This window comes from Eucalyptus grandis, chromosome 11 (genome assembly GCF_016545825.1).
Source record: "Eucalyptus grandis isolate ANBG69807.140 chromosome 11, ASM1654582v1, whole genome shotgun sequence".
In the NCBI taxonomy this organism is placed as follows: domain Eukaryota; kingdom Viridiplantae; phylum Streptophyta; class Magnoliopsida; order Myrtales; family Myrtaceae; genus Eucalyptus; species Eucalyptus grandis.
This window is the reverse complement of record NC_052622.1, coordinates 16267694-16289361: the sequence shown is the minus strand read 5'-3', so window position 1 is coordinate 16289361 and position 21668 is coordinate 16267694. Positions and strand designations below refer to the sequence as shown.

The following is a 21668-nucleotide window of genomic DNA, read 5'->3' as shown; positions in this document are numbered from 1 at the left end:
AATAACATAAACCATTCATTTTCATAAAAATATTTTTCAAATTATTCATTTTCTTTGAGACAAACAAAATGGAAAGTAAAGAAATATTAAAATCTACACCAGCATAAAATACGAAAAGAAAGATAACAATAAATCAGTTCAAGCACTCTATAAGATTAGGGTAGAAATGAAATAGAACCCAAAGTACATGATAGAATTGGTATTAGACTTCAAGTTGGAGGTTTTTTTTTTATGAGATAAAAGGTAAATTGGAACAAAAGGTAAAGCCGGAGGTTTTTCAAAACATCAAGCCTAATTTATAGTTGAAAACAAGTTCCGCTTTTTCGGAAAGTACGAGAAAGACGACATCGGTGAAGATCTAAATGTCAACCTATCTTTTGACTTATGGGTTATCTTAGGACAAGAAATCTCGGACGCACTTTAAATGCGTGAATCTCGTGCTCGTGAAATATCGCTAACCAATCCGCAACCCCAGATTATCTGTATCTAACCCAAAGCATACGATCCATTGAACTGTGCGGGTCCCAAATGATCCGGCAGATAGAATGTATTTGGACCCCGTCTCGGCTCCCACTTCTCGGCTTTGGGCCCCACCGTTGGAGGAAGAACGAGGCAAATTTAAAGGAGGTGGAGTGGCGTTTCTGTGTTTGAATTTTGAAACGAGGTGCGCTCGCTTCACTCTGTTTCAGTAGCTGGCCTTTCTTTATATGTCCTGCGGCTTTCCGCTTTTGAAGTTCGCGTCTCTGTGTTCTTCTTGAGCCGACCCCTGAGTCGCAATTCAGCACATTTCCTCGTAAGTTCGTTTGGCTGGTTCTCTAAGCTCTCTGGGTTTTCTTTTTCTCGATCCTTCTTGTTTGCTCTGTCGTTCGCTGAATGTGCACGGGGGCTTCTGCTGAGCTTGCTCCTTCTTAAAGAAAATGAAGTTTCAGCATTTGACGCTTTCTTGCTATGGAACGAGCTCAGATTTGTCAATACTTTAGAGAAATCAGAGCATTTGACACTTTCTTTCTTCTTGTTGAAGTAAGAAGTGAAAGCTTGTAAACTTTAAATTTTTCTGCTATGGTTCTAATGGTTTTAAGGCAACCCTTGAGGCATTCATTGGTTCCTTATTTCCTGGCTTCTTTTTTTTCTTCTGGTTTGGGAGTGTCCTTGATTTTTCTCGTTAGAAAATGTTAACAAGATTTCGTAAGTTGAATTTTAGAACACATTTAGCAGCTGTTAAGGCGGTTACTTTCGTAGAGTATATATCATCTATATTCGTCCATATAACATCGTAGATCTCTTTAAGGAAGTGTTTACTGAAATGTGTGGATGAGCAAGATGATGATTGCTGGTCAAATAGATAATAATTAATTCTTCATTTTTGCTATGAAACCTCGGCTGTCCAAGTTCTGCTTTCTCTCAATCTAAGCTACTTTGGTTGAACTAGTAAAGGAGTGATCTTGTCCTGTAGATATGCACCTCTCGAATTGTTTGCAGAATGCAAAATTTCTTGAACACACTTGTCTTAAGAATCATAGTTGGACTGGGTCGCCGACATCACCCTCCATTAGTTAGGGTGCCCTTGGCATGGCTTATGATTATCATTCGACAATTTACATCTAAAGTTCAATTTTCATTATAATGTCGTGTTAATATGGATTTTGGCCATTGCTCATCAGTGTATTTTGCATATGGTCTTGCGATCCTAGAGTGCAGAAGAGACTTAGCATATAAAGTGCACTGCCAAATTGTCAGTTGGAGAGTTTCCTAGTTTTAGGGTGAAATGGCTTCAAGAATTGAAGCTGATGCAGCCAGAGTTCAGGAAGGACTGCATTCGAATGTGACACCGAAAGATTGTCAGGTCAACGGACAAAGGGCCTTGCACATTTCAATTTCCAGAAAGGGACTACTGAGTGATAAAATTCCTAAAAGACGAGGCTTCTTTCCCTTTCCCACCCCCAGCACATTCAGCCTTCTCGAGTTTGGTTCAGCAACCAATTTAGCGTCCCCATCGACAAAATTCAGGAAAGTATCCGATGAAAGAGATGAAGAATCATGTTCTGCCCCTTCTTCGACCAGCCAAGGTCTCCGGCAGCGTCTCGGTTTGGTCATTTCTAATAAGTTGGATTGGAGATCTCTTGGGAAAATGTGCATAGAATACGCAAATGACCCTTTCAACGCTGTCCTCCTTTTATGGATAAGTTGTGTTGCTATATCGGGAGCCATTCTTTTTCTAGTCATGACAGGGATGTTAAACAGCTTGTTGCCGAAAAAATCACAGAGAAATGCATGGTTTGAGGTTAACAATCAAATCCTCAATGCTTTGTTTACACTCATGAGCCTGTACCAGCATCCTAAACGGTTCCACCACCTTGTTCTCTTGTGTAGGTGGAGACTAAAGGATGTGTCTGCACTTAGGAAAGTCTATTGTAAGAGTGGCACCGTTAAACCCCGAGAGCGGATCCATATGATGGTGGTGGTTATGTTGCTTCACGTGAACTGTTTTGCTCAGTATGCCCTGTGTGGCCTCAACTTGGGTTACGAAAGATCCGAGCGTCCTGCAATTGGAGTGGGTGTGTGCCTCTCTGTCGCAATTGCTTCTCCTGCAATTGCTGGGTTGTATGCCATCCTTAGCCCTTTAGGAAAAGAGTACGTTTTAGAAGTTGATGAGGAAGCACAAGATGGAGATTTGACTTCCAGTTCTGCTCAGCCGGGCGACCTTAGAAGGAAGTCAATAGAGAAGAGATTGTCATTTGCTTCCAAGAATGAGCATGGGATCATTGAGTATACGCCTGAATGGAGAGGGGGGTTATTTGATCTGTGTGACAATTCAGCAGTTGCGTATCTCTCTCTCTTTTGTAGCTTTTGCATCTTCGGTTGGAATATGGAAAGGCTCGGGTTTGGGAACATGTATGTCCACATTGCCACTTTCCTCCTTTTCTGCATTGCTCCTTTCTGGATCTTTGGCCTTGCTGCCATTAATATTGATGATGAGATAGTGAGGGAGGCCTTGGGATTTACTGGCATTGTCCTCTGTGTTTTTGGTCTGCTCTATGGTGGTTTCTGGAGGATTCAGATGAGGAAGAGGTTTAATTTGCCAGCAGATCAGTTTTGCTGTGGGAAACCGGCAATTGCGGATTGTGTGAGATGGCTTCTCTGTTGCTGGTGCTCTCTTGCTCAGGAAGTGAGGACTGCCGATTTCTACGATATTGTTGAAGACAAGTTTTGCAGGAAACAAACGCGAGATTGTAGACAAGCCACAGTTTCTCATCTACCTTGTGAAGATGTAGCTGCTCAGAAGGAATCCAGCTCATGTTCTCCAAACCAGAACAGCTATGGAGGCTTGCTTGGTGTTGGAAACTTGCAGAGTCCAGTTAGAATTTCAAATGACAGGTTTAATTCGGAAATGCAGCTTGCCAAGCTAGTGGAAGAAAGCAAGCTAATGAAGCCGCCTTCAACTTCATTAATGGAAAGGGAAGGCATGTAGTAAAGATTAGACATACAGGCGTGCAGTGAAGAACCCGGCAATGCTTAAAGTCTACTCTCTAGATATTTCCCTTCTAATCCGTGCGTCTTTCGCATCCTTCATTTTTTTCAAGAGTGATTTTGTATCCATTACCTTTCCAACGCTGCGAATGGATGTCAACACACAATGCTTCAATGTCTGTATTACACCTTTTGAACTATGAACCGCCCTCATTAGACCGTGATAATACTTGAAGCAGGAACTTCACCGGATGGTTCGTGATCAATTTGTCCTGATTTATCTGTCCCGTTTTCCCTGCTTCTGCTTTGGCTAGTCCTTTTGGTTCATCTGATCATTTACTGCTCAACTATAATAAAATTAAAATTTCTTGGAGATCAGAAGCTACCCTTTTGCACATCAGGCCCCAGACTCCCTTGTGGAACTGTGATGTTTCTAGTTGTTGCAAATCTTATAATGTAAGCACTGTAAATTAGCTTTACCAATGACATTGCAGCCTCTCCTTCAAGCTTCCACATGACGGTGTGCCTTAGTTCCCCACTTTAGTCAAATGTCCGTTGCCAACGTCACCAACTCGAAACTATTGCAGACTATCTTACCCAATTCCAGAGGATCGGTCTCTTGTCATGAGATGTTCTCGTGAATTAATGGTCGCAGAAGACGCTGATAATATCCAACTGTTACCTGCGAAGCCTGTTCTACGTACAATGTCTGTCCACAACATACTAACTGAGCCCAGTAGCAACGCTTCGGCCAGCTGAGATTGGACCAAAGGGGACAAATGCCCAGTCCTTTTGAAGCACTCTTAAAGAACGGCTCTCCGGGCTTTCTTCAGCACCAAGAGACTTTTCGTCTTCCAAATTTTCTTTGTTTCTATATTCGGATATCCCACGAGCAAATACATTTGACCATATATAAGCTCACCAAACGCCTATACCCGTTAAACGAGTGGGTTGGGTTGGGTCATAAATGGTCCGACCCAAATCGACCCATTTAACCCATTTATAACCCATTTATTGCAATACAAAATTTTTTACTCATACCCAACTCATACCTGACCCATTTAACTAAACTTAAAAAAGCTTATTTTATATATATAAAATGGTATTGCTAAAATAATTTTATACAACTCAAATTTAATGGACAATTTTTATAAATTTTAAAAAATCGAATTTTAATTGTTTTTAAATTAAAATTTTAATTATTTTTATTTTTAAATATAATTTTTAATTTTCTTTTTAATTTTTGTTCTTCTTCTTCTTTGAACGGCCGTCGGCCACGACGACGGCCGATGGCCGACCACAGGCGACCTGGAGCTCGCCCGACTCGCCGGCGTTAGCAAGCTTGAGGCTCACTAGATCCGACGAGCTTGAGCTTGCCCGACGCCGGCGAGCTTGAGTCTCACCGGATCGGTGAGGCTTGAGCCTTGCCGAACGTCGGTAAGGCCTCTACCTCACCAGATTCGGCAAGCTCGAGGCTCGCGGCCGGTTCTTGGCCATCGTCGTCGGCGGCCCGGAGGAAGAAGAAAAAAAAAAAGAAAATAAAAATAAAAATAATTATAATTTCGATTTTTTTAAAATATTTTTGTAAATTTAAAGAGAGAGAGAGATATTGTGAGGTTTTTGGTGAAAATAAATAGGTTCATTTTTAATGAGTTGATAAATGGATCTTAAATGGGTCAGCTCTTTAACCCATTTAAGATCCATATATCCCAGTCTTGACCCATTAAAACCTATAATAGGTGCTTTAGGTGCTTTAGGAAATAGGCTTGACCCATTAACGACCTATTTAAATATAAATGGGTCCATAAATGGGTCAATGACCCATTTTGACACCTCTACAAATGCCCTACAAACCGCATGAACTGGTTTAATCAAGGCATTTGGACCTGCGTAGGTGCCATCATTTAGAGCAGTTTGCACGGCATTAATTGGACTTTGAAATATGACATTCAATTCCTGATCTTCAGTAGCTTAATTAGGTAGACCGTATGTCATTTCGAAATTTACAGTGTTCTTGGAGCTGAAGAAAATTATCGGATATAAATCCCCAAGTGATGATTCGTCCTTTAGTACAAAGGAACGTTTGGCTCAATTAGAACATTGTACATTCCTTGAAGTTTAAACACCATTAATCAATTGTGTGTAGATCCCTCTCTTAACATCAATAGCCCATTTAATTTCAATAATGAAATAAGACCATAATATGATTAGTTGCAATGTAACAAAGCTGTCATAGATATTAGACTGTTTTATTTAAACAATGTAATATCCATTACACTGCTTGATTTTATAAGTAGCTTATGTAATAAATGGTATAATATAATCAGGACTCCTAAAATACCCCTTAAAATTAAAACTACAGGGAGTATAATTATTTTCACTTTAAATGTCAATCATGAGTTTAATACACTGTATATACTATCTAACATTACAATTTGCTATATTGAGTATTCATTCATTTTTATTAATTTACTTATAGCTAGAATCAAATTCTAAGCACGAAAGATGTGATTTGATTGAAAATAAATATTACATTATACAAATTATCACTATAATAGCCAATCATGCATGTAATACCCGATATATATATTACCAATATTTTACAATTTAATTAGAGATTTTATCTATTATATAATATCAAATGTTTATGAATAAATTTTAAAGCTAATCGCATAAGATGGGATCGTATTATAAATGATATATAATCATTATAATTAAAATAATAATTTTATGACGTACTCGATATATATTACTGACCATATAAGATCAAGTAAAAATTTACATAATCATACCTAATGTAAACAACTAATTCTATGCTAATTGTTACATTGTGAATTAATTAAATATTATTTAGTATCATATCAATGACCACGATAGTATTAATCATATGATAATTGATATTTTATGTCAATATAATTATAATTGGCGTTATCGCTACATATAATGTATAAATATAGTCATAATCGATACAATCCCAGTTACAATTAACATAATCTAATATTGGTAGGGTGAGTAGGAGAAAAATTATAGGGATATTTAGATAACAGCAACTACAGCTACATTGTAATGGCTATTTAGCAGGGTGATCATGTAGCTGCTATTTTGGCCTTAAAATTACTAAAAAAAGTTATAAATTTTTTGCACTTGTACCAATTCAACCTTAAACATTTTCATTATACCAATTGAGTTCATTCGGCCAATTTTAATCGGAAGTCGTTGATGTAGATGCTAATAGTGTAATGTAACACAGCCGGTGTTGACGTGAATAAATTTTTATATTTTATTTGTTTATTTTCTTTCTTTCTTTTCCTTTTTTATTCTAACAAGTCTAGTGAGGGTCATCGGCCAATCATTGTCGACCACTTGTTGAGGGCTACGAAGCCCTTGCCCATGGTCAATTCAACTGGTCCCTGCCCATGATTGGCAAGGTTCAACTGGCCCTCGTTGAGCTTGGAGAAAAATAAATTATAAAAATAATACATGTTAACGTCGATCATGTTAGCAGGATGACTGGCATCAATGGTAGCAATTTCTAGTTAAAATTAGATGAATGGATTTAATTGGTAAAATGTAAAAATGTTTAGAATTTAATTGGCACAATTAAAAGATTTAGAACTGAATTGGCACAAATACAATAAGTTTAAGACTTTTTTAGTAATTTTCCCAATTGGGTGGCTCTTGCTTGATGGGAAGAGCCAAAAGAGCCAAGCACATGCCCAACTTAATGGAGTTTCTACACACAATAGAGAGCGATCAAATATGCTGCCACTTGCCTTTCATTGTTGCTCTAATGTCATCAAAGGCAATGTACATCCATGTGGATATACTTCAAAAGAACCACGCTAGTTGGAATTAAAAGTATGTACTGAGATTGGGGAGAGTCTGACAATTGGTCAGCACCTCTTCCCATCATGTGACGACCTGGCTTTTTTAATAATTCAGACGGCCCCCAAGCTTGTCGCTCGTGATAGATTCTTTATGGCTAACTCGTGACAGGAGCCCCGCCCGATTCGCAATAAAACGTGAAGAGGAGTGTCGAATATGATCACATGTCACCTAAACAGCAATCATAACGTACTTTACGTTCCATAGAATCTCCCTCCACGTGATAATTTAAGCTTTCTGGTCAAACACCGTATCGAGGACATCGATGCTGGCGGGCCGAGTCGACGACGATAGGCAGCGATTTCCTTTCTAAAGAAAACCCATCTTTTAGTTTTTGCGAAAGTCACATGTCGAGGATAAACTATGTACTTTAGAGCTGCAAAACTCTGGCTCCAGCTCGCATTCATGCGAACCCCTAAAAAGATGATTTTTTTTTTTTTTTAAATTATCACTTGGGAGATTGGCATGAGCTAGACCACAGCTGGTTTTCGGTTCCATGATTAGTTAGATTCGCAATTTTGACAAGCCCGAAATACGCGGAGGGGTCGAAGAATTTCGGTACTTGGTAGTAGTATTTTAATTAGTTTCGTTAGATATTTATTTGTCTAAGATGAATCTAATTCCCCTCCTAGGTCTATGGAGGCTTGGACGATGTAGAACGCACGAAATACGCCGAAGGGTGGGAGATTTTTGGTACTTTTTATCATTATTTTAGTGATTTCTCAAGTTCAATTGTCTAAGGAAAAGACAAATAACTCCCACCTAGTCGTATGGGGGCTTCGATATTGTGAAGCTTTAGCTCTTTGACTTTTTAGCAAGCAAGCATTAATGGGTGCTTTCGGCTTGGTTTGGGCCTCTAGAGTGCCTTGAGAAAAAGTTGAGATATTTGACGATTTTTTGTTGGCACACTTCGATGAAATGCTGATATTGGCAAAACTGAAAGCCTAAAGCAGGTGGGGGACTTATCTTGAGGTTTTTCACAAATTAGATTCCAAGATAAATGCACTTTTTTTTTTCCAAATGACCCCACTAATAATTTCATATTCCAATTTTGCCATCGCAACTATTCAACTCCTCTTTAGCAGATATAGTTTGTGATGGTTGAGGGGTTAGACAGATAGTGGCGAGGGGTCAGCTAGGGTTGCGTGACACTATTGTCGCGTCGCTAAGGTCACGCGATTGTATTGCTAGGGTCACATGATGTTAGAGCCCACATATGTTGTTTGGCTTGTGTGATGTCAGAGTATAGATCTGGCTTCTCTGAGGTCGTGCGACGTTGATGTCACCTTGCTTAGGATCAGGTGACCTTAATGGCCTTCGCCTATGGTCTCACCAACCATCAGATGACCTTCTCCAACATTTGATCGCCCTTGTACGGCTTCAACTTCATCTCCAAGTTCGTGTCGTAGTTCAGGACCTAAATCTAGCTCTTTAGAGATGGTCGCCAGGGTCTGAGGACCTCCTCCGGCACAGATCTGGCCCTTGTACGTCTTCGACTTCATCTCTGGCACAGATGAGGGTCGAGGCCCCTCGGTTGTAATCGTGGTGTTGCTCTGCTCATCGAGACTCTCCTTGACCCCTACTTGCTGTGGTCGTCAACATCACCGGTCGTCAAGTTGGCTGAGATGGGGGCTACTGCTGGTCGCGCGATTAGACTGAGGAATTGGTGAAGCTGAAGCAGAAATTGGCGTTGCAGGTGCTAGAGTTTGGAGCAATTTTCTTCTGTTTTTTCCTCCTCCTTTTTTCACTTCGAAGTTGCTTGCGAAAAATGTACCCAAATTGAGGGCAACCAAATGGCATTTGTTACCTTGAGCCATTTGAGAAAATGACTTTGCATTTCCCTAAAGTTCAACCAATCATCATTGTCTGCATCTGCTTTGTACATTGGTACGGAAAATATAATTTGTGGAACATGTTCCAGCACATACTCACTTTGAATTTATTATAACTTTTGTATCCCCCTCTCCCCCCCCAAAAAAAAGAAAAAGAAATAAAGATAGAAAGAAGAGGTCGGTTGACCAAGTGTGCGGTCCTATGCCATTATGACATGATACTTTAGACCCATAAAAATATTCTAACTTATTGTGATCTTCAAAATGCACTAAGATAAAGTTATATAATTAAATGCATGATACCATTTAATACATCAGTCGGTGTATCGAACAATTATCGGATACCGTAATACTAGAGCCTAAGAAACTCTGCTCTCAAACTCCCGCATACCCGCTTTAAGTGTGACAAACATGCCAGAGAATAAAAGGCGAAGATAAAGTTGATGCTTGAGAAGAGCAAAGACACCATTAGAATTGTACAATCGAAGTTTCCAATTACAAAAGAAAACGGCAATCAACAAAAGAAAAAAAAAAAAAAAAGAGGCAAAAAGATTAGAAAAGAAAATTCTACAAACCAACACAATTTCTGGAAGTGGTGATACCCCCATCGACAACCAAGTTGTGGCCACTGACGTACTTGGACTCGTCGCTAGCAAGATACAAAGCGGCCTCGGCAACGTCCTTCGCCCTTAGCGTCGGCCCCCTCAGATTGGCAAGGCTGCTCACGAACTCCTCCATCTTCTCCACTTCTTGCTCGCACGGCACCCCAAAACTCATGCATTCATCTCCTACGTCGCCGCCGCCCCACGCATTGACGAGCATCGATGTCGCCACCCCGAACGGTGAGATGCAGTTGACCCTGATTCCGTGCCGGCCCAGCTCGCACGCCGCGTTCTTCGTGAGCCCCACGATGGCGTGCTTTGACGCCGTGTAGGCGTGTGGGCCGAGGCCCCCAAGGACCCCGGCCACGCTGGCCGTCGAGATGATGCACCCGCTCCCCCGGGGGATCATGGCCCCAGCCGCGTGCTTCATCCCCAGGGCCGTGCCCCGGACATTCACGCGCATCACACAGTCGAACTCCTCGGCGTCGAAGTTCAGGATGCTCTTGCTCTTGCCCGACTGGCTCCCCAGGACCCCGGCATTGTTGAAGAGGATGTCGAGGTGGCCGTAGCGGGAGACAGTCGAGCTCACCATGTTCTCCACGTCGGGTTCCGAGCTCACGTCGCAGTGGACGTAGGTGACGCAGTAGTTCGGGGCCAGTGAGCTCGCGAGGGCTTCCCCGAGGACATCCTCGACGTCCGCCACAACGACCTTGGCGCCATGTCTGGCGAAGAGCCGCACGGCAGCCTCTCCTATTCCTCTGGCACCGCCCGTGACTATGGCCACTTTGCCCTCCAACCTGTGCATACAAAAATGGGAAATGAGGGGAGCTGATTAATGTGGAGATGAACTAGGACTACAGCTGAAAAAGGAGAAGGATCTACCTCTGGTGGTAATTAGCGCCATTACTGTGGCTTTCTCTTTCCGAGAAAGGAAGCCCTTGAAGAAGCTTCTCAGACATCACTTGGCCAGGCATTTTGCGCAGAGAGAGAGAGAGAGAGAGGGGGGAGGGGTGGAGAGTGGATGGTTCGGAAAGAGAAATGAGTCTAGGGTTTTTATAAGCGATGCAAGAAGGTTCTCAAGAAGCTGTCCTACGCTCTGCATATTAATTTACTCTCGCCTTGTCCCTTCAACAACCCAACCTCTCCCATTAAATTTTAAGCTCTTGTTTTTATGGAAGGAAGCAAGAGGAGGAGGATGTGCTTTGACCCAAGTGCTTCTTCGATGTTTCCGAAGGAAATATGGCTAAAGCTGTGCTTCCATTGCAGGATGTGCTTTGATCAAGGTGCTCATTATGTTTCAACGAGACGGGAGGTAAAGAAACACAGTCGGAAACCTCATTCGCGAGGGGCGAGATAAAGAAATTTTATGTGAAATTTCATATGACTTTGTATACGCGTAACGAAAACTGTATGAAGCACGTGGCACCGAGCGGGCAAACCCTTTTCCGATCCGCCAACGTTTTTTCGGAGGACTACTTGCTTCGAGCGCACCAATGAAAGCTAAATAGAAAATGGGAAAAGCACACGTCGAAATATCGCGGTATTCGATAAAAACATGCGTACCTAGAAACCCACCAAATGATAAAAGAAATCAGACATTTTCGAAATACGATGATCTAAGTACGCTCTTTAGTATTTTGTATTTTGCTCTTTTTTTTTTTTTTTTTTTTTCTGTCCTAAATCTCGACATATCAAGTGTAGGCCTCGATGCAGGATTTTTCAAAGTCGAAACAGTGGATGTCCAAAGCTCCATGACACATGACTCGGGGGAATCGAGAGATCTCGGATCGCGCATAATCTGTTCAATAAAACAGCCACTTGTACTAGATGAAGCCGGCTGTCTATTTTTCTACTATTTATTCGATTATTCTATTCATATTCGACGACTCGGGGTTCTTGCTCCTTTTATTTTAGTGAACTTCTCTCGTTCGGCTCATTGCATTTCTATAATCTGAACGCGGACAAGGTGACTTAGATTTGTAGGTGGATTTAGTGGGTTTTTGCTCGTCAGTGAGTAAGCAGAGAAGCCTTTTGGTCGTAATAATTAATTGGTACGGGATGCTTGTGAATTACATCCGGCGAAAATCAAGAGTGCTTCGGGAGTGCAACATATAATTAGATTTGTTTATTATTTGCCGGATTGGGTGATAAGTTTGTGAGGAATTGTGATGGCTAAACACCATGCGAATCATTAGGTATGATTAAGATTGTAAATCTTAAAAGTATTTGAGTGATTTGGGTGTAGTTATAATTTATATTGTATCGCTTGATTTATAATTGGGTCATCTACTTATCTCCCTATGGAACAAGTTGTATTGATCGAATCATTTAAATTTGATATCCGATTTAATTTTTTATTCTGTTTATTATTATGATCATTTTGTCTTTTTTTTAAAGAAGAATATTCACGGGTTCTGAAGCTATGTAAGTTGTCGTGACCGGTCTTATTGGCCAATCGACTGCTACACTTTGCACGGATTACATTATTAATTTGAGCTGGCAAAATGAGAGGTTATGTTGTCTAGATTAAACTAGCTTCATTTATCAGCCACAGTATTCAACCTTATTTTCTCTTTTTGGGTGGGTGGTCCATGCTCTCTGTATTCAAGTTGATAGTTCTAGCTAGCTCGTCATTGAGACGTCATCAAGAACATCATCTCCTGCATTGGATTATTTAAATTGAATATGGTAGGAATACCGAAAAAGATACTAACAAAATCTACACATCAAGTCATTTTGAGACAGATCGCCTCAGATGTTTCAGCATGTGAGCAAGACCCTTTTGGCTTCCATGTTTATTTTATTGATACTTGCAGCCGGCAAGATGTAATTGATTTCAAATATCCAGAAATCTTTTGATAAATAAATCTTTTTATGATCATCTTAGTATCCTTAATGTTTCCTCTTTAATCATTTCTTTTATTGGTAAAAGGTGGGGGAGTGGCTAGCACCCTTAACGTAATGTTTGGTTTGAGTCATAATTACTGCGCACTACGACAACTTAAAGGTTCGAGAATAAGGAGCACATCGTTGCAGCCACATGCATTAAGACGTTTCTATTCATCTAAGGGTGCGCATGACAAAATTTCTGGAACAAAAATTAATTTCCGGTCATAAATTGAGAAGTTAAAATTTTAGCTTCTGATTTCTTCTTCAAATCTATTTTTGGAATAGAAATCCGTTCTAAAAATAGAAAAATTAAATTACATTATCAAATGGATTTCTGTTCCAAACCTGTTCTGGGGAACAGAGAAATAAAGAAATAGAGAAGTAAAAATTTTATCATGCATGTCCTAATAGACCCAACGGCTTCCTTTTGTTTTGTTTTGTGGATACTCCTACAGATTGGATTGTTCTTGCAACTTGTCTCCATTTCTTTACAGTCAAGATTAGAATTTCATAAAGAAATAAATAAATAAAGGGCATGCATATCCATCGTTTTCGTTGCCATCTAGAAATACCAGCTATCCTTTTTCTGGTCGAAGGTGTATGTTCGGAATTAATTCCAGAAAAATAAGTTATGGAGTCAAGGGTTGACCATAGAGCTCTCCAACTATATCGGAGAATTTTGAGCATTATGGATAATGGTTGCAACTAATTTCGGAGAATATTAAAGAAGAGTCTGCATCGGAGTTGGTCAAAGACACCTCGACTTACTCTATGAAAAATTCGCATTGGAGCCAAAGTCGGAGCTAGTTCCATCCCCTTCACGTAGGTGCATTCTCTCCTTACCAGTCAAATTTTATGTGCCGTTCATAATCCAGCTTATATGCGATTGAAGAGATAGTGTTGAAATAGTGTATATAGTTTCGCTCCACTTGTTAGATTGAACTTTTAAAATGATAGGCAGCAATATCACAAATTCTCACATTGTATCAAAATAAAAACTTTCGAATTCAAATCTCATAAATTCATATTTTCGCATTTTAGTAGTAGTAAAATTTTTAAATATTAAACAATGCATTCATTCAATAACTTAAATTTTTGAGTTAAACTTTCTAACATATTACACCTTGAATTCAATGTAGTTTCGTTTCATATTTTTGCAATTCAGTATAAATTCCATGCCGATGCAAATCACTGCTCTTCAGGCTTAGATTCATAGTTTTATCATTCCGTCCAAACCTCATTCGCACACTTTGTCGTCAAGTATGAATCGCCAAGCGATCTCGATCGCTTTCCAATCGTCCAAAGTTGGATTGTCTTTGGCGCCGAAGGCCGCAAAGTGATTTCTGCCGACAGCTCTGCAGAGTCGACCTGGAAGAATCCCCGTAGTTTTTCGAATTTTCTGCCGACAGCTCTGCAGAGTAAACCTAATGGACTTGCCACGAGCTTGTCTTTTCTGCCTACAAGTTTTGGCTTGAGGAAGTCAACATGCCATCAACATCATAAATATAGGCGTGTGATTTAACTTGTCCTCAGATTGTTATCAAGGAAGATTTCTAAACTACACTCATGAGGTTGTCTTGTACGAATAAATAAACTCATTTATTAGAATTATATATATATAACAAAAAAAAGTGTCATCATCCGCCATCCCATGCCTCAGGCAGGTTGCCAAAGGGAAATACACATCTACTCTCGCGCGGGACGGTGGCCAGCATAACTACTCCCTTCGAATATTATTATTAATTTATCATAATATTTAACAATTAAATTACGTATTCATCCAACAATTTAAATTTTAAGAATAATTAATAGTGATTTCATAAAATCTCATAAATGATTTTATATTCGTTAGATGACATTTTCTTTGAGGCATAACTGTTCGTTTCATTGGTACAAATCCGAAGTCATCGTCACGTTAATATGCTAGAAATTAGAGTCTTCCAATAGGAGATGGCAGATCTCTCACACAAATGACTCGAAGTTGGAAGACAACTTGATCTCTTTATCACTAGTCCAATACGTTCGACAGCGGAAATAGAATTTAATATCCAAAGAACATGCACGAATCTCCCTCATTTAGGACATCTTCATTCATTCCAAACTCCAAGTTATCTTTATCAATTCTAATTGAGATAAAATAAATGGCACCGGGATATGTCGACATTTATGGTTCCTCTCTAACGGCATGTTATGAAGTATAAAATGCCATGTGTTATGCATGAATTCTATACTCATATGTAGTGTTTGGATTACTTTATCCTCTCTCTTTTTTTTTTCCGTAAATACAGAAAATGGTGTCAAATTGGTGCTGAGTTATTTTTGTTACTTAAATAGCTTTTAAATGAGATTATGTCCTATGTTTATGATGAATAATAAATGATTTACGCATCAGCAGGCATGATATAGTATTTTGCATTCTCGATCAACATATGTAAATTTTTTAAAAAAGTTCAAGACATAATTAAGAACGGCAAAATAAAGGATAAACAAGCTTGGAAAAATTAAAGTTTGAGGAGGAATATTTCTAAGGGTGTAGGAGAAATTGTGATTTTTTGGGTATGCTCATAACTTGCTCTTCAAGATCCTCATGGCTATATAAAATAAACCAAAGATTGAGTGGGTAAGCTTAAGATTCTGCGCGCAAATTATAAGATTAATTAATTTTGGACAAGATAAGATTATTTGGGCCACCCTGTTGCTGTAGTGAGGACAACAAAGTACAGTTAAGCTGTATTTTAGTTAATTTTTGTGGATTTTGATGCAAAGCAAATCTCCATTAAACCGCATCATTATAAGGTAATCTATGACCCTATAACTGAGAGTATTACTTAGATCCTTGATGTATGGTTATAAGGTAATCTCAATAAGTTTTAGCCTAAAAAAAAAAAGAAGGAAAAAAAAGGTAACCTCACCAAGCAGCAAGAGCCTTTTGACTCCAAGTTGTACTAGACAATCCTAGTGGGTTGATAAGACTACATTCTTTATTTTAACACGCCGATATCCATACATCTAACCCCTCACCCAAGTTTCCCTATATATATTTGTCTTCCCCATAAAGAAGGAATACCCTCTAATTGCTTTACATCTCCAAAGCCTTGAGATCCAAGGGCAATGACGCCTTCATGAAATAGGTATATCTATACTTTACTCCCTACACTGCCACATACGAGAAAATTGACAAATCAATCATTCAATTATATTTCTAAACTTTTTAATTTTATCAACTTAATCTTGAACATTTGCACAAAATTGCAATAAAATCCCCCAACAACATGCACCAACAAATAATAATACAAGTAGGAGATGTGAAATATAAAAAAAAATTGGCGCCATTTTTTAACCACCATTTTCCCAAAAGACAGGAATTCATAGTGCAGGCAATGTACTAAGTTATTAATCACCATCATTAATCTCCGTGGTTAAAAGAAAAATTAAGTCAACTTGGCTACATGACGACGTGTCTTTCGGCCTGGTGCTTAGAGTCCAAAAGGAGGATGAAAGCAAAAAACTCAATTATTGCACTACTAAAATTATCAACTTGGTTTTGACCCAAAAAAGAATTATCAACTTGGTGGTATTTTATACGTCCCAGTTGGGTAGACCTTCTTCAATCTCGATTCTTATAATTTTCAATTCATCTAAATAATTATTTTTCCACATCGGGTATAACGGATTGGCCCAACATTTTTTTTTTATATTTATTTAATTAGATGGTCTGTTTGCTTTCGAATAAAAGAGGGGGTCCAATCATGATATTGCATATCTGATCAGGTTAGTTGTACAATCATCTAAATTGGACGGCCCACGATAAATCAAATATGCATCTTAGACAAGTTGTTTATTGATAAAATCTTAATCAGCTGTGAGAACAATCGACGGGCTTGTTAATGTGGATGTTTGGTTTGATATGCATGCTTAATACCCACTAATTGAATCGCATTATTTTGTAAACTAACGTTGTAAATCAATCTATCTACTATTGTATATTGGACATAAATTTAAGGGTGTGTTCGTCTTGTTGAAAAATGAATGATTTGGATAACATATTGCTTAAAAGTAATTGCTTGTATCGCTTACGAAAATAAATTAACAAAAAAGATTTTCACTATCTACAAGAATGTTTAGCCAAAAAGTAATTTTTTTTTATTAATTATTTCAAGTAATACAAGTGATCATTTTTTGAAAAATGTTTTTCACATCATTCATTTTTGGTGAAATAAATCAAGCCCAAACTGAAATGGTTTGATTGAAAGGAGAAGAATTTGAATTCTAAACAAGTGTAGGATTTTCTCTTAGATTTCACGGCTCTTTTTCTCCTTTCTTTTTCCCTACTTGCTATTTCAGGGCCGAGTGAGGTAAGGCTTCGCGTGATGGTTTTTAGCTGATTAAGTATTGCCTACAGCAATTTCAAATGACAAGGCCCAATCTTTTGAAGGGCCTCTTTGTCTGGCCCAAATGATTATTTGCTGACTATTGCGTGTGCACCGAGTAAATCTCTATACCCATTTACATTGGAAGGCCTTAATTAGGTATGGTAAACACAATGTAATCCACCTAATCGAGAGCTTAATGCACGGATCGCAAGCCTTTAAAATGAGCCGCATTGGACTGATTGGTCCTGCTTGCATGTCTGATTAAGAAATTCGTTGAGTCGGGTCCTGATCCAGAAACCACTATATAAAGCACGGCTTTTATATGTAGAGATTTAAACTAAATCAATAACACAACGGGCTCTAATAACGAAATTTTAGCAGTTTTGAATCGACTTCTTGTAATGCATCTCTCATTTTTCTTCTAAGCTTTGAGGTTCGGTTCCAAACAAGATGTAATCAACCTAACTACGGCACGCTTGTTGTAAAAAAAAAGCTGGTCTATAATTCTTTATTTTCCTTTTAGTCAAAACGGCATTAAAAACGTATTTTTCACACATGAATAAGCGTTAGCATATGAAAACAAGGGAGATTATTTTCATTTTTCTTAATGACAAATCAAAAGCCAGAACAAAAAAACAAAAAAAGATAATTTTTTACCCTTTCATCCCAACCTGAAAGGCAAACTTCATTGTTAATATATATGTATATATATGCATTCGGAAATTTCCATTTATCAAAATAATCTAATTTCAATGTACCAAACATGCTTTCGAGAATACCAAAAACCAAAAATATGCAATTGCTTTGAAGAGTTTCATTTTGACAAAAAAAAAAAATGAAAGATGAAAACACAGATATTCACGAATGAAGCAAGGCCTGGTGTTAGGTTCAACATCAACCGCCCCACGCGGATGCCCAGCGACTTCTCATAATTACGAAACTCGAATCCACACCATCAATGCGTGGAAGGAAAACCCTAATTCAGCTCGAGTATATTATCAAGACACCACCCGTCGGTCCAATTCACGGAGTTTTGGTGCACCCGTCTTAGCCTGTTGCTTTAAGTTTTAGGGATAAAGTCTCGCCTCGTGTTGTTCATGATTCATAATGTTAAAAGCTGGCAATGATTTCTTCACCCAGCAATGAAACCTTAAAGTCTTTTTGGTCTGGCTTACAGTAAAATGGGATGCCCGGGGCGAGGACAATGCCATGTCGGACGAGACGACCCCGCCAATCGGGAATTTTAAGGTAAATGTACCTATATTAAAGTTTTTCCTAGGAAAGAAAAGGGGATGGGGGGTCTAACTTTAGGGGCTTGAATGATGAAATATTATATATATATTTTTTCTGAGTGCACGTATAATCATGTCAACGGCCGGCATTAAGAGTAGTTGGAGTTGATGTTTCTTTGCTTCTCTTTCTCGGGGAGGCGAAGGTAGTGGGAGTGGCCTTCATTGATACTACACCCGAACGCGAAGCAAGGTCCATTTCGTCCCCATCCAGCGAAAGCTTTGAAGCAAAGACTCCATGATTATCTCCACCATTATCTTGTACAAATAGTGCACTTAACCAATTAACAACAGTGTCATAAGAAATATTAATGCTGACTTAGAGTATATTATTGAGGTGGTTAAATCTACCCGATGGTTATCATTGTGAATTCGAGATTATGGAGATACATGACTCCGATCGGGAGTACAGGTATATGTTTTTTTCCAGTTCCTTATGCAATGAGCTGTGATTCACCATCGATAAAGATTATAAGCGATTGGTTAGTTTATATACTATCATCAATAACCGAAGCCGATAATTTTTTATCCATGTTGAATTGTCCTTTGGTGCTAATTCATTGAAGGTGTTTTCCTTCTTATTTTTAGAGTGTACGTGTATTTGTTAATCTCATGCTGGTTTATTAAGAACCATGCGAGTCATGGAAATTTTTTAATAGGCAATCATTTTCTCTTAAAACCGTCACTCCTTTCTTTTCTTTTTTCGGTCCTGTGATCAAAAGGCATTGCAACATAATTGGGGGGTACCGAGCTAGCCTGCAGTTATGTTGCATTGCCATAAGATGTGCTAGCTCTGCAATGAACTTTTCACCCACCCCTACTCATTCCAAGCGCAGGTGGCTATCGTACTAGCCTACCCAGCGATAGTCAAGGCATGCAAGCGCAGAATCTACCTTCTCCACTTTAGCACTCCTTAATTTTCTATCTACCTTTGTCTTCCTAACATAGAGGGAATATGGTGGACAGCGCAAGATCTTTCACTCCAGGGCGGATCTCCCACCTATTTCCTCCTTGAGCCTTTTAAGGACTTGCTTAGGTTTGATTGGTGAGATGATATGTTGATGTTCTTTATTTGGGTGGGTTTCTAGAACCTGTAAACCTGGAATATATTAAAAGTAGGGGAGGCAAAAAGGCTTTTCCCGGCTTGGGGAGATAAGAAGTTATGAGCTGACAAATCCACTTTTCCTTGGAATCTTCCAAATATAAAAGACCGCGCTCCAAAGAATCGGCTGAAGACGGCGAACCCTAAAAAAGATGGGAAGCTTCTTTCTTGATCATGTGGGATTGTCACCAAAAAGGACGAACATCATTACAAAATTCCAAAAAAAAACCATTACAATCATGTGTTACATCCAACAGCTACTCATCATCGAGTTTTCTAGTATTTGCTTGCAGATTAAAAACCAAAATGATGAAACTTGATTACTAGATATTGGTAACTCAAAAACCTCGACAATGAATATAGAAGTGTTTGTTAAGTTTAGTCAGTAACTTGTTTGTGATAGATGAAGTCGATCACACGAGCATATAAAATATATGAACGTATATCTTGATTTATTTAAATGAATCTTCTAAGTTGTGTTATAATGTTCGATTTGATCCTTTAGAATGAACATTAGCAGCAATTTTTATACTGTAAAAAGTCATGACATGTGCAAAGGTCTGTGTCTTGCAAACATTAATAGTTAGCAACGACAAGACAATGACCATGGTGGTGTGGCTGTATAAACGTATGTATACTTGCACCTTATCACATGCTAACTTCCACACAAGCACGCTACGGGCATATAATTATTTTTATGTGCTTTTTGGTGATTTTTTTTTTTCCAAAAATGAAACTAGATGTATGTATCACAAGTCAATCAATCTACCATTTTCATATTCGTGTGGCCTTAGGAATATCTTCTTAAGTCATACTTACTTGCTTACACTCACAATGACTATAGAGAGAATTCTAGAGAAAGAAGCTCTGGATTATGTTTTACCTGTGAAATGAGAGAAGAAACCCTATATATATAATACTATAAGGTTTTTCGTAGCCATAGATCTCTTCATGTATTACATAACTACTGGGATTCGCCCCAGTAGCCACTCTTCCAACATGGAAGGGGGAGGTTGGGGGTTCAAATCCCCACCTTTTCAGGGGGATGGGGTGGGGACGCGTAAATTTTAGGAGTGGGTATCGACTCCCACGCCCTGCAAGAGGCAGGGCAAAAGTCTGAGAGTGATTGTAGAATAGGAATAGAGTAGGACTGAAAAAAAAAAAAAACAATAGATATTACATCTCCCAATCTATCCAACTATCCTCATTTAATACAAAAGTGTACAATTAAAGTATCGCTCACTCCTAGGAGCATTCTATAAAACTTGAGAAAATACTTGGACTCAAGAGATAGTCAAGAGTTACTCGCTCATGGATCAGTCATGGTTCTTCATACATAAACTCTTTGGATTGTGTTGCTTCCTTGGACTGTGACATATGCCTAAAACTACTTGTATAAATGTGAGAAATGCGCTTCATGCTTATAATAATAATAATAATAATAATAATAATAATAATAATAATTATTATTATTATTATTATTATTATTATTATTATTATTATTATTTACAAATTGTTGGAGTACGGAAACATTAAATGCAACCTTAGAAAGTGAAAGCAGTGGAATTTTGAAGAATAATATAACCGGTTGTGGTGGGAGAAGTTGCGGAGGAAATGATTACATTCACTATGTGTGTTTGCCGGTAAACTACGATGGTAATAACATGCCAACTTCTAGATTAATTGCATGATTATTATAGTAATATATATATCGTGTTTATGAAGACTCATATATAATATTTAATCATGATCTTTGGCTGAAAAAATCAGTGACCATGATCCATAATCATCTGTGTTATCTTTGCATTATTGACTTATAACAATAGCAAAGTCAATTTTTTTTAATAAAAATATAGGGTTTTGTTCTCTATATCCACTCTTTACAAATGCTTTATATATAGCGCTACTCATTCTAAAAAGTGTTCTAGCGATCATAGATTGATTGTTATTCAATTAATGGAAGAAGGACACTAGAAATGCTTTAACTTGTGTATGATGCTCAGGTTAATGTCACGATTTTTCGCTGACTGCATGGTAACGTTTCTATTTCTCCAAATTTCTATTTTTTTTATTCCCTAGAACAAAAAAAAAAAAAAAACAGAAATCTGAATCTGTTTGGTAAAACTTTTGTTTCCGGAAACAAAAAATCTATTTTTCTGTTTCTGGGAACAGATTTAGAATAGAAAAAAAAAAAAAAATAGTTTCTTATTTCGGGAACAATTTCTAGT

At 38.4% G+C, this 21668-nt stretch overlaps 2 protein-coding genes and 1 long non-coding RNA gene across 8 annotated transcripts; 2 read left to right on the top strand and 1 right to left on the bottom strand.

Moving 5' to 3' along the window:
* The first annotated feature begins 21 nt into the window (after nucleotides 1-21).
* On the top strand, nucleotides 22-3843 carry LOC104425088. Of its 6 annotated transcripts, none has more exons than XM_010037676.3 (2): nucleotides 22-664; nucleotides 1692-3843. In XM_010037676.3, the coding sequence occupies exon 2, from the start codon at nucleotides 1766-1768 to the stop codon at nucleotides 3467-3469; it is 1704 nt and encodes a 567-aa protein (XP_010035978.2). In that variant the 5' UTR covers nucleotides 22-664; nucleotides 1692-1765; the 3' UTR covers nucleotides 3470-3843. The 6 variants fall into 6 exon arrangements, with proteins under 6 accessions (XP_010035978.2, XP_039161558.1, XP_010035976.2 ...); XM_039305624.1 differs by having other exon boundaries at nucleotides 1662-3843; XM_010037674.3 differs by lacking the exon at nucleotides 22-664 and adding an exon at nucleotides 726-793.
* Nucleotides 3844-9627: 5784 nt separating this feature from the next.
* On the bottom strand, nucleotides 9628-10787 carry LOC104425087 (short-chain dehydrogenase reductase 2a). The gene is made up of 2 exons (XM_010037673.2): nucleotides 10670-10787; nucleotides 9628-10584 (listed from the first exon to the last, which is right to left on the bottom strand). Exons 1-2 carry the CDS (start codon nucleotides 10759-10761, stop codon nucleotides 9753-9755), a joined length of 924 nt encoding a protein of 307 aa, XP_010035975.2. The 5' UTR covers nucleotides 10762-10787; the 3' UTR covers nucleotides 9628-9752.
* A 7860-nt stretch (nucleotides 10788-18647) lies between these two features.
* LOC120289375 lies at nucleotides 18648-19658 on the top strand. Its single transcript, XR_005547322.1, has 2 exons — nucleotides 18648-18750; nucleotides 19175-19658. It is a non-coding gene; the product is annotated as an uncharacterized LOC120289375 (long non-coding RNA).
* The last annotated feature ends 2010 nt before the right edge of the window (nucleotides 19659-21668 follow it).